Source organism: Protopterus annectens, chromosome 4.part0 (assembly GCF_019279795.1).
Source record: "Protopterus annectens isolate FY-2018-M chromosome 4.part0, PAN1.0, whole genome shotgun sequence".
NCBI classification, from domain to species: Eukaryota; Metazoa; Chordata; order Ceratodontiformes; family Protopteridae; genus Protopterus; species Protopterus annectens.
In genome coordinates this window covers 1842050793-1842063977 of record NC_056733.1, presented here as the reverse complement: position 1 = coordinate 1842063977, position 13185 = coordinate 1842050793, and the positions used below count along the sequence as shown (strand labels likewise).

The 13185-nt window shown below is 37.6% G+C and overlaps 1 protein-coding gene across 4 annotated transcripts in view; it reads left to right on the top strand.

Moving 5' to 3' along the window:
* The window catches only part of LOC122800043 (gamma-aminobutyric acid receptor subunit alpha-6-like), a 344571-nt gene extending 337398 nt beyond the window's left edge, over nucleotides 1-7173 (top strand). For all 4 annotated transcript variants that reach the window (XM_044069524.1, XM_044069525.1, XM_044069522.1 and 1 more), the window contains one exon: nucleotides 4705-7173. In XM_044069524.1, the coding sequence (XP_043925459.1) occupies nucleotides 4705-4971 (267 nt within the window). In that variant the 3' untranslated portion in view covers nucleotides 4972-7173. The remainder of the gene's footprint in view (nucleotides 1-4704) is intronic.
* Nucleotides 7174-13185: the final 6012 nt, after the last annotated feature.

The following is a 13185-nucleotide window of genomic DNA, read 5'->3' as shown; positions in this document are numbered from 1 at the left end:
AAAGATCAAAGGAGCCTATAGAGGTAATGTATGAGGGGAGGTTATTCCATATTTTGCCTACTGAGTTGGAAAAAAGGCAGTAACCTGCAGAATTGGTAATTCGAGTTGTGTTGACTTGAAGCTTTTCAGCAGAACGTAGTTGTTTCAGGTTATTATAAGGGCTCAGAAGATTAGTGAGAGCAGGTGTTTTAGATGGTTGATATAATATGTTATGTGTTATTAAGAGTTGTTGATATATAATCTTGTTAGGAAGTTCCAACCAGTGTAAGTGTTTTAAGTTTAGACAGTGGTGTGTTCTATACTGGGATGCTGTGGCAAAGCGAGCTATATTGTGTTAGGATGTAGTAAGTTTCTTCAGGTTGCTTTTAGAGAGATTAGTGTAAATAGAGGAGGCATACAATAGGGTAGAGATAAGATGTGTTTGTGCTAAGGTGGTCCGTGCTTCTGGTGTAAGGTAGGGTTTGATTCTGTACAGTGAACCAATTTTTTTATTAACTGCTTTTATAGTGTTATTGATGTGGTAATCATAGCTAAGATTATTGTCAATAGTAACACCAAGCAGTTTAGTTGTGAAGTCTGGGGAGATGAGGGAGTTATCATTTGCAGTAATAGAGAAGTTTAGTTGAGTAGATTTATGGGTAGGTGAGAAAAGTAGTAGTTTTGTTTTCTTGGGATTGAGGAGAAGACATCTTTTTGAGAACCATTGTTCAACGATAGAAAAGGTAGATTGTGTGAGTGAGTGGAGTTCAGATTGAGTGGAAGCTGTGCAAATAATGGTAGAATCATCTGCATATTGTATACATGTAGTGTTTTGGATAGATGATTGGAGGTCATTAATAAAGATAGAGAATAAGAGTGGGCCTAGTATGGATCCTTGTGGTACACCTAAAGAGATAGGTAGTAAAGAAGATAGACAATTTTTCCAGAGTACTGCTTGTTGTCGGTTTTCAAGATAAGATGAGAACCAGGTTAAGGAGGAGGAATCCAAAGCAAGGGATTTTAATATGTGTAGAAGAAGTGTGTGGTTGACCATGTCGAAGGCTTTTGACAGGTCTAGGAAAAGAGAAGAGGTTAGTTTGTTGTTGTTACGATTACAGTTGATGGTGTTGGTAAAGGAAAGTAGAGCAGTGGTAGTACTATGTGAAGGTCTAAATCCATGTTGAGTGTTTGCTAGTAGGTTGTTATGAAGGAGATGGTTAAGTAGTTGTTTGTGTATACATTTTTCCATGATTTTAGCTAGTGGAGATAATAGCGCTATAGGACGAAAGTTTGAAAGGTCTGTGGATTTGCCTCCTTTGTGTAGGGGTATGATATGAGATATCTTCCAGATTGCTGGAAAAGTACTTTCTTTTATGGATCTGTTTATGAGGATGGAAACAGGGTAGGCGATAACTTTGGCTGCTACTTGAAGAAATTCAGCAGGAAGGTTATCAGCTGAGGGGGTAGTGGGTTTAAGTTTTTGTAAAAGAGATTGTATGTAGGAGGTAGGTATGGGTTGAAGTTGCAGGGGAGGAAGGCAGTTGTTGATGTTATTTAAGAGCAGTTGGGAAGAATCAGGGGTTAAGTGGTTAGCTAGATTTTGTATGGAAGTAGTAAAGAAGGTATTGAAGTTATTGGCTATTAAAGAGGGGTTATCAGGGTCTAAGTTTTGTGGGTTTGGTGTAACTACTTTGCCTGGGGTAAGTAGATTGATAGTAGACCAGAACTTTTTTGGTTCTTTTTTGGTTGATTGCTGTAGTTCAAGGTAATAATTCTTTTTATCTGAAAGTATAGCTTTTTTGGTATTGTTTCTGAGTTCTTTGAAGGTTTGATGATCGTTTGGATTTCTGGAGGAACGCCATTTTTTCCACGATTTATTTCTAAGTATAATTTTTTGTTTGGTATTAGAGGTTAGCCAGGGTGCTATTTTGGTCTTTGTTCTAATGATACGACTTGGGGCATGTTGATTCAAGATAGCAAGGAATGCTGAGTTGAAGTGTTCAACAGCATTGTTGAGTGAGAGATGTTTAAGAGGGGTCCAGTTGTATTGTGAAAGTTCTGTTAGGAATCTTTCAGGATTAAATTGTTTTTTTGAATATATTGTTTTGTGAGAGGTAGGTAAGTTTAGCTTAGTTTTGGCCCTAATGACATAGGTAAGAGAGTGATCGCTAAGGTCATCTGGAAGGATGCCAGTTTGGTAGTTTTGTAGGGGAGAGTTTGTAAGAATCCAGTCTAAGGTGGTTTCTTTTTTGCTTTTATTATTTATTCTAGTGGGACTATCAATTAGTTGTTTGAAACCAAAAAGATTTATATGGGAGGTGGGGTTAGCATTGCTACAAGAATTCCAGTCAATGTTAAAGTCCCCAAGGAATAGTGTTTCTTGAGGGAGGTTTATAGAGAGGTGTTCAAGAAGTTGTTCTAAAGTGGGGATATTATTTCCAGGGGGGAGGTATGCACAGATGATGTTTATAGATTTAGTGGTGTTAATTTGAATCTTGGAACAAATTATTTCGGCATTATTATTTTGGTTAAGGGTAAGGTCCAGAAGAGTAAGCTTTAGTTTTGTTTTATATAGAATAGCTACTCCACCTCCTTTTCTGGAGGTACGATCAAGTCTCAGAATGTTATATCCAGGTGGGGTAATTTCAATGTCTTTAATAGAGGGTTTTAGCCAAGTTTCTGATAAGCATAGAATGTCAAAGTTGTGTACTTCTAGTAGGGCATGGAGTTGACTAATTTTGTTGCAGATACTGCGTATGTTGAGATGGGCCAGGGATAATAAGTCAGAGGATGCAATGGTTGAGAGAGAGAGGGGTTTGAGGTGATTTCTGTGTGTTTTGGTGGAAGTTTGAGGGCCTGGGTTGGGTTGAATGTCTCCATCTTGTAGTAGATGGAGGAATGTAAGATAGTTTTCAAGTTTATGTTTTATGATTGTGTCGAATATTTTCTTTGTTTTAGTTTGTAGTAGTTTGCAGTGTAGTACCCTATGGTATTTGGGAAGTAGGTATATGGATTGTGAGGAGGTATGTAAGATGGAAGGAGGTGGGGATGTTACAGGTATACTGGTATGTTTTGAGGGAAGTGAGAAAGAAGCAGTTAAGGAGTGTTCATAGGAGGTTAGGAAGTAGGTGGTTATGAGAAAGAATAATAATAAGAAGGAGATAGGTAATTTCAGTTGTGGCTGGAGCATAGTGGAAGTTGTAGAGAGATAGTTCTGAGTCAGTATGGTATTCTGGTGTGTTGTAGATGGAGGTACTGTGGGAATGGAGGGTATATAGTAGGGGCTGTAATATTTTAGGTGTGTAAGTGATATAGGGGTGGGGTTGGTTATATTAGGTAAGTAGGTTTGTAAATGGAGGGTGGTAAACAATCTTTGAGGTTGTGATAGGGTGGAAAAAAGGAGGTGTGTCTAGAGATGAGGTAAAGGTCGGACCCCTGGGGGTGGGTGGGATTTGGGGGTAGGGAGGGGAGCGAAGCGGGGCACACAGAGTAGACCAGAGGAAGCGGGGCACACAGAGTAGACCAGAGGAGAAGGGAAAAAGTATCAGAGAAGGCAAGGGGAGTCAAGGCAAGAGAAGGTAGCCTAGGAGGAGAGGATAAGACAGGGTATTAGAAGGAGGAAAGGGATTAGGTTAAGAAGGTGAGAATAAAAGTGTAGTAAAGAAAAGAATACTAGTATCCCAGATAGGGATGAGGAGAGGGTGACATCTAGTGGGCAACTGTGGAAGTGCAAATAGCAAACAGGGCAGCTTCCAGGTGAGAGCTATATAAATGGGAGAGAAAGGATAATCTAGGTAGCTATCCAAGGAGTGTGTGAGGTGGTAATGGAGGAATGAGGGGAAAGGGTAGCTGCTGGCTGCTTAGGTAGTGGCAGTCTAATAGCTTAGCAGGTACAGTTGGTTAAAACTTAATGCTGCATGACTAGGTGGACATACTTTCTTGCAATCTTGAGGTAGAGGTTGGTAGGAGGAGACAGTATCCTGAACGAGTCCAAGGTTAATGTGCAGAGAGCACCTTAGTGGAGATAATAGAGGGAATGCAACCCAGGCAAAAACACAGGGTCGATTTGAGGAGATAGCTGGTACAGGAGGGAGAGAGGAGAAAAAGATAGTGTTATAATACAAAATTAACATTCAGTAATGCAAATACAAAGTCAAAAAACTCAGGTTATTCAAATAGTAAGCAGAGTATCATAACATATAAGGGGTTTAAACACTTAGAAAATATGCAAACAATGATAAACAGAGCATTTTCCTACATATGTTTGTAGCTAATAGTGTAGAGGCTATCGTTGATATAATTCACACCCACAACGGCATACAACAGTCATACTCATGAGCGATTACAAGCACAAGACAACAGAAGCAATTTACAGTCCCTCAAGGAAGTATGCTTAGTATTGCTAGTAGAATAGTGCACAAAAAACAGTCAGTCCTAACGCTAAACGCATTCGCGTTTAAAGGAATGTGTACACAATTCCTGCTATCTTCAGCACTTTCAACACATTTGCAGTTTTCTTTACCCTCATGATTCAGGTAGTTTTGTATAGCTTTACTATGTATTTCAACTAACAAGTGAAACAAAGATTATTGAGCATATCTTGTTAAAGTACAAAGTCATTCTCCTAATAAAAAAACATTTATGGCAACAAATGTTATATAAGCTGAACAAAATGTTCATCTTGCACTTTGCCTAATCACTTATACTGGTTTTCTCCCCTTATAGCAATCAGATTCAAACTGCAAGTTGAAGAAGAGGGTCAACTCATTAGCCACAAAGGATGCTGTTTGTGCTGATCTCATTAAAACACCTACATGCAATCAAGTCCACATTTCTCCACCACCTGCTGCACAGGGATCTTGTTCTCTTACCAGTGGTACAAGCAAGATAGACCAATATGCCAGGATCTTATTTCCAGTATCTTTTGGGATCTTTAATCTAGTTTATTGGGTTGTTTATCTGTCAAAGGATACTATGGAGCTGAATGTGTAATGGCACTGTGAAAAGAAAATGACAAAAGATTCACAATGACATTTATGTAATGGCTATATATGTTTTCCTGTTTTTTTTTTTGGTAGTGGTTAAGAATGCCTCTTGCTACTTAATATATAAGTTGAGAAATCTGAGAATCTATTTGATATGTTAACAATATTTCAAATAGTGTATTATCTTAAACCTAGAATTCTAAGATAGTGGCTGGTTTCAAAGCCAAAGCAAAAATATCCTGAAATGGCAAGGTAAATGAACAGGGTTGTATATGTCACTATGTGTGATATGATATTTGTAATCCTAATTCTGTTAATGCAGTGTCTAGTCCAAGCAATGTCAAAGGGGTTGGGAACAGTGCATAAAAACTAATGTTAGATACATCTGGAATAATAATGCTGTTTTCAATGTACTAGGGGGTTTATGTTCCCTAACTATAAGGTTTTCATCATCAGTGTCAAAACATAGTTGTAACTATTGCACTGTCATAAAATAGAGAACAAAATGAATAAATCTGTCTTCTGGCATCTACTTCTTAATTTTGATAAAAAAAAAAAACAGAGATGTAGTAATTTGCAGAATTAGCTTTCTCCCACTGACCTTAGCATAGCCACCACGATGTTTAGTATGGGTGAAGTATCAGAACAAAGGTCAGAAAGGAACATTCCCCACTGGTATTTGTAATTGACTCGGAAAACTTGACATTTTCCAGCTGTATGCTATCCAACATCCAAGAGAGAAACAACATACTATGCTCTTTGACACACTGAAAGGCCACATGGGTAATTAAAAAAATATGCTGCCTACTTTATGTGTCATATTGTAGACCACAGATTTTCAGCATGCAAAATTGCACATTTTTGTGCTAGTATTTAATACAGTACACGGCAGAAGGTAATCGCACTTCAACAATACACAGGTTTGGTTTTGTATTTTCTCTGTTGTTTCCAATCAATCAGCCTTGTGCTGATTCATTTTCAGCATAAGAGATGCTAACGTATAAAATTTATGAGAATAACATACTTGGGAAAGTGGATAGCAGTGTCCAGGTATGAATCTGGTAATCACAGAACACCCCTCATTATGCTTCAGAATTGCACTTGATGTGCTTGGTTAACTAGATATGTTATCGTCAAAAAGGTTTTAGAAAGCATATCTAGTAACAAAAAGTGTTGAAACATTAAACTTAGTGCTTTACTTAGAACTCTAGATATGCCAGCAATTTTGCATAGATGGAAGTTACCAATCAGTAAAGTTTGCCTTGTGTAGAATATTAGGAGATGTGCACATATAAATATTCACTGAGTCAAAAGATAATTTAAGTTTATACAACTTTTTGCAAGAATATGCACCAAATAATATGCAAGCTGATGCTGTACCCTACAGTGGATGACAGACAGACAAAATCATCAGCTGAAGAAAGGCATAGCAATCACTTCTTTTATACAGAGGGACAAAACCATCTTGTGTTCCTATTCTACTCTAAGCTACTCTAAATATATACTAAATTGTGACTCTCACTGAATAAAAAGTTACACATCTTGTTATTTTAATGACTGCATATCAATATCTAGAATTTAATCAATTTGTTCAGATATCATAGGTCATTTATCTTGTTAATCAAGCCTAATATAAGCAGAAACAATACCAGTAGTTCTAAAAATAAATTCCAAGATCCATTCTTTTTTCTTTTTAAACAAAACATGTAGATATGATTTCAGGTTTAGGAAATCAATGTGTAAATGTACTGCAAATGCCAGGAAGGGGTTTCAAAGTTCTCTGTCATCTCTGGCAAATTGTCAAGCTGATATTTAGTTTATACTTTAAAGTCGAAGTTGTGTTGCCTTTGTTTTACAATATTATGATTAGCATTTTAAAACTAATAAAACAGGAACTTTGGACATGTCTTAAGATGTATAACTCATTTGTAAAGATTCCTCCTTTCAGAAATTCACAACTTATTTTAGGAAATTATATACCAAATCTAAAAAAAAGACTGCCCTTATAATAGTTGTAAACCAGTGGTCATTTATATTTGTGTGTATTTAAATGAGCACAACAACATGAATATACAGTAAGTATGAACTGCTTACTAGAAACTAGATCTGAAAAAAAATCCATTTCTGAATGCTTCTTAAGCATTGTTTAAATGCATATGTGAATGTTGAAATTCAAAAATAAATACTGAAGTTACATGGTTAACTTGCACAGTGAGAATGATGAAGTTTATTTTCAATTCATAAAAATCATTAACATTAGTTTTATTGCTGAACACAAACTAAATAAAAGAAACTGCCAATGCATCTATCAGCAAAATGACAAGGATTAACTTCACTAACAGTGGCTGAGATGAGAATTAGCACTTCCATATCAAAGGTCATGGTTCCTTCCCCGAATAGAGTGGCATGCTTTCTGCAGGGGTACCACAGGTAGTTACCTCAGTTGATGTATCTGGCCTGTTGTTCTTGAGTGAGTCTAGCAGACTGGGAGAGTGGCCATTGGGTTGGTACTATGTGCAGCATGCTGCAGAAATTGTACTGGAATGTAAAGGTGAATTGGGCATCGAGTTCTAGAACAGAGCTCTCAATTTACTTGTCAAACTATGCAGAAGTGTAGCTGCTTAAACCAACACCCTGGGTTGCTACTGTGAACCAACTTCCTTATTCAGCTCTTCAAGTGAATATCAAAGCACTTCACTGCCATAAGCTGATCACTACATTGTAAGTGATTAGGTTATTGCAGTTAGAACTATACCCCCTCAATCTTCCACTGAGGAGGAAAAAATTAATGTTCTTTTCCTTCTACTAGCACACAAACCAGGTAGCCAGATGCATACCCTGCCTGCATGGAGCTCTACAGAGTTCATGTTTCAGTTTAAAAAATTGCTTTTTGAACTGTAGCAACCTGCTTGTTACAAATGTAGCAAACAATTGCTACTGTTTATACCCTTCCTGCACAAAGTGCTACAGAGCTCAGGTTTAAGTTACAAAAAGAAAAACATGAAACTTTTTTTAGCTTTTAAACTGCTTGCTGGTATTGCATTAAAGAGAGATTGGGATCAGCTGATTGCACTCCCTCAACACTCTGCACCTAGGGCAGTTGTCATTCTCGCCTCACTCTAGGTACGCTACTGGATCTATGTTGCTATCCTTAATTACAGTTATAAGCTTTCTATAATGACCAAACAGTTGAGTTAATGGATAGTACCAGCAAAAATAAATTAAATTTCATTTTTGGGGTTACTTGACTTATTAGTAAAGACAAACTGAATAGCTCAGCAATATTTGAGTAACTCAGTCTACAGGTGATCTCCTCTGGATTAAGAGGATCAGCGGATAGGAACTGAGCACTTATTACATTGTCTCATGCAGAAGGTATACCATCAGATCAACTTTTTCAGTGAAAAGTTGGATGCAATCCCGTTGTTGAACAAAAATGCTAATCATAAATAAAAGCTGAGTTATTCCAGTGACTAAGGGCCAGAATACAAAAGCTATTTCTGGACAGTGCAGCAGTCCAAAGGCAGTACATCATCTACCAGCACAATTTTAGAAGACACTCTGAAAGCAGTCAGAGTCTTTGTTATTCAGCATAGGATAATTACAGATTCTGTGCAAGCTCATATGATTCCAAACCACATCAAGTGCACCCAACACAACTTAAATGTAATAAACTGCAACACCAACTCTGTTTTCAAAATCCTTGGCATATGCTATATGGAATCTGTTGTATTCCATAAGAATACCGCAAAAAAAATGCAACCTGCAGTAAATAAACATTAGATTGAGAGCAAGACTGCAACTGAACCATTTGTCAGACTAACAAATAATTGACAAGTACTGCCTAGACAGACAGCTGGTGCAGACTGTCTGCAACATGTGTATCCCACACACACATCTGTGTGGATCCTGCAAGGAAACTCCAACTCCCTTGAAACCAAAATGTGTCTCAGTCTGGGTGTACTTGGATCTGTGACATTCCAAAGACACACTGTGGGTAGTCTGACAGAGAAATGTGATAAATTCAAACATAACATATACCTGACAAGTCCTTGTGGGGAAAAATTGCGGTAGGATGAATTTCAACTATTGTAGGGAAACAAGGTCAGCATTAATCACATAATTTCAACATGAAACATTCTAACAGTGTCAAAACATACAGTAGGTATCACATAGACATACCACTTATTTGTGCACTTGATGATGATGATGCAGTCTGTCCTACGAATGGGTAGAAGAACACAGTATTAATGGAGGACAACAACAGGAGTAACAGCAATGTTGTGTGTGACAGAGAGGTAATAGCATAACAGCGACAGACTTCTGCTGTTGTGAGTTTGTGTGTTGCACTGTGAATCCCACAGTGATAAAATAAAGGGAAAGATAACACAGTCATGTGTGTAACAGAATGTTGACAGCATGACATATATGACACAGTAAAAGGGGTTTTGGATACTCACATGAAGGGTGCTGCGCCTCTTGGCCAGATGTCCTTGTGTAGAAAAACAGTGACATTAATGTCATGTATCACAGGTCTGTGACAAATGATGCAAACTATGAGCCTGTTGTGGCAAAATACCTGGTCTGTCTGTGCTTGCACCTGCATGCTTTGGGCCCCCACTGATTGTACCTGTAGTGTACAATGCTAGGGAAATATGAATAGGGCAGTAAACAGCAGTGCCATAACATGAGGCTGTGGCAATAACAGGTAGTGGTCACAGTAACACTATATGTAGACACTCACCTGTCATTCTCTGGTATTGTGTAGACGTAGATGGTCCTGAGAACATTAATGCAGGTAGCAATACACATGCTGGTTGCACTGTTCTGTCTGTACTGCAGTTGTATGAGTTCATGTCATTATTCTTATATTCTTCATCATCATTACTCTGTGTGGATATTGTGCATGATTCAATTCCACTGCTGTAAATCTAAAATGACAATACTCTATATGCATGGAACAGCAATATGCAATGAAATACTCTATATTCATCCATGTTATGCAAAATAAGACACATATTCAGCCTGGAACTCCTGCTTCTATCCATTGGGTATGCATTGCTTCCCACTCACCTTATGTAGAGAGACAAGAAATGTTGTGATCTTATTGGGGTGGTCAATGATGGGCTACCAACAGTGGCATCCTTCAATCTCTCATACCGTTGTAACCTGTTGGCTACACAGATGATCATGTCCAAGCAGTGTTGGCAACAGTCCTTACAGGATCTATTTGACATCCATCCACATTAACCATGTTGGTGATATTGGCTTACGCTTCATTCCTCTATACTGTATTTCCTGACCATCCAAGGAGTCTCTGTTCACATCATCTTAGAGCATCTATTATAATCTCATTTTCATGTGGGGAGAAATTGTCACTTCTAGGTCTGTTTGCCATCTGAAAGACAGTGATATTGCATATGTTCATATTCACAGGAAGGCCCAGTTATGCAGATAATTATGTGAACAGCTTATGTCACCATAAACGATATGCATTCCTCTGCAAAGTAAAAGTCTAGGAAACACTTACTGTGACATATAGTAATGTGAAATAAAAGACTTACAACAATGCCTGCATGCATAACAGTTGTAAAATCAACATAACTTGCAATATCCGTAAAGGCTGTTGGTGGAATTAAAACCCATTACACTACATATCTATCAAACAGAGGTCCAAAGACAACAGAAGCATGCCACATGAGTTGCATGCAGTTTGCATTAAAATACTACACAAATTATCAATTGAACAAATTAAGGAAAGCTTTGGAAAAACTCAGTATCGGTAAACAGGCCACAGAGAGTACAGATCCTTTCATACCGAATTAGTAGTTACAAGACTTAAGAATCATCAATGAATAAATATTTGTAAAAGCAAAAGGACATAGTACATATGGATATTGTAGGCATCCATAAGTTTCTGTATGTACACCACAGAGTGTATGGAGTCAACTGCAGATAATCTTTATGTACTGTTCACCTTTGTTATGTAAATCTGTCTATAGTACTGCATATGGGAAATTAATGCATGTCCTTACTGCATATGGCAGCACCTGCATGCATACAGGTAAGTCAAATAGCACTGCAGTAAATTGCAAACATTAGTGTTAATGCACACATTTGATAAAAATGAAACAGGTAATTTGAGAATGCGTAATGCTAACAGAGATAACATTCACCAAAACAAAAACGCTAGCAGGTGCCATTTTTACCTTATCAGCTACCTTTGACTCAGGTATAACTGAAAGTAAGAGCACAACATGAGTATTTATGTTTTAAGTACCATTTGTGTTATATATAATTAATGAGGTTCATTAAAATTCCAGGTTTGGGAATCCCATTTCTGCATGTCCACATACGTTCTTGAAATTCATCACATTAACCAATAGCTCGACATAATGCAAAGATGCTCTGCACACATGCCCAGTAGGTACTGATAAACAGTACTTATGTGTAGCACATGCCTGTTATCTTCCAATGCTCATATAACATGACATAAGGGTCGATTTTAAATATTGATTTTGATACTTTTACAGATTAGATCATTGCTACCTATAAAATGAGTAGGATCACAATGAGTATTTCTCTAATTTTGCTACATGTTTTATTGTAATACCAACATTATCAAGACGGCTACTTCCAGGAGGCTTTGACATGTCTGGGTGCACAATTGGATTGAGGATGAGGCTGCCCAGATACTGAGCATCTATGCAGGAAAGAAGCATCAGATGAGAGCCAGGCCAAGGAACTTCATGATGGCTGACATTTGGAAATGGATTGCGAGGGAGCACTGACAGTGAACTGGAATCTACCAGACTAGAGTGCAGGTTTGCCACTGTTACAATGTCCTGCATCTGAGGGATGCAGAGAAAATTCATCAGAGGTTTGCTAAGGTGCAGAGACAGCTGGTGTATGCCTGCATTAAGTATCATGATCCTACATATACCTGTGCATTCTTATGGCATTTATAGATATAACTGTATCCCAAATATATCAGATACATAGCTTTTATAGCCATTAAGTAGCGGTTCTGACAATTAGTTAATCTGGATAATTAAGAATATGTAATGATTGCTCTCCATATAAGTAGGGGTTTTATTCCCTTGCTGTTAATCTATTTATTAATGTTAATAATGTACATAATACTGAACATTGTAGATGTGCATCTGTTTTCTAACATATAACACTATAATTTCAAACATCCACTATAGTCATGTATCACTGTCGTGATGCCTATAGCACCCAGGCTGCTGATAACTGCATTTCTTAGTTATCCATTATTCTATGAAAGTATCACCTATTGTATCCCTATGTGTCTGAAAAGTAACTCATAATTTCTTTACTTCATTGATCTTAATAAAGTGAACATTCTTCCTAAAGTTCTATTTGTTTAACTCAAGAGGAATGCCTGTCCTTTGATTACACATATGTTTTCAGTTATGTGTTGACAGCTTTTATTTCTTTAGATTATAATGGCCAGTAAGTGTCAGAAATTTCTGTATTCATCTGTTATACACAGGAATACAGGTGAACACGCAGAGTACATATTTGTAAGAAAAAGCATGTTCTGCTTGTTAGCTTGGCCTGTAAAGAATCTCAGTAGTATATCTGTATTTTGACATTATGTGTGTTCAACTGAACACAGGGGAAACATATCATTATATTGTTATCTTAGTTTATTTTGCACATTGTCAAATATTATTCTCTGTACTGTTGTCTGCATGTATGATTTGGAAATCTTGGAAATTGAGAGGATGCCTGAGGAATGGAGAAAAAGTGTTTTGGTACCAATTTTTAAGAATAAGTGTGATGTGCAGAGCTGTAGTAACTACAGAGGGATTAAACTGATCAGTCACAGCATGAAGTTATGGGAAAGAGTAGTGGAAGCTAGGTTAAGAAGGGAGGTGATGATTAGTGATAAGCAGTATGGTTTCATGCCAGGAAAGAGCACTACAGATGCAATGTTTGCTCTGAGAGTGTTGATGGAGAAATACAGAGAAGGTCAGAAAGAGTTGCATTATGTCTTTGCGGATTTAGAGAAAGCATATGACAGGGTGCCTAGAGAGGAGTTGTGGTATTGTATGAGGAAGTCAGGAGTGTCAGAGAAGTATATAAGAGTGGTACAGGATATGTACAAGGGTAGTGTGACAGCGTTGAGGTCTGCAGTGGGAGTGATGGGTGCGTTTAAGGTGGAGGTGGGATTACATCAAGGATCAGTTCTGAG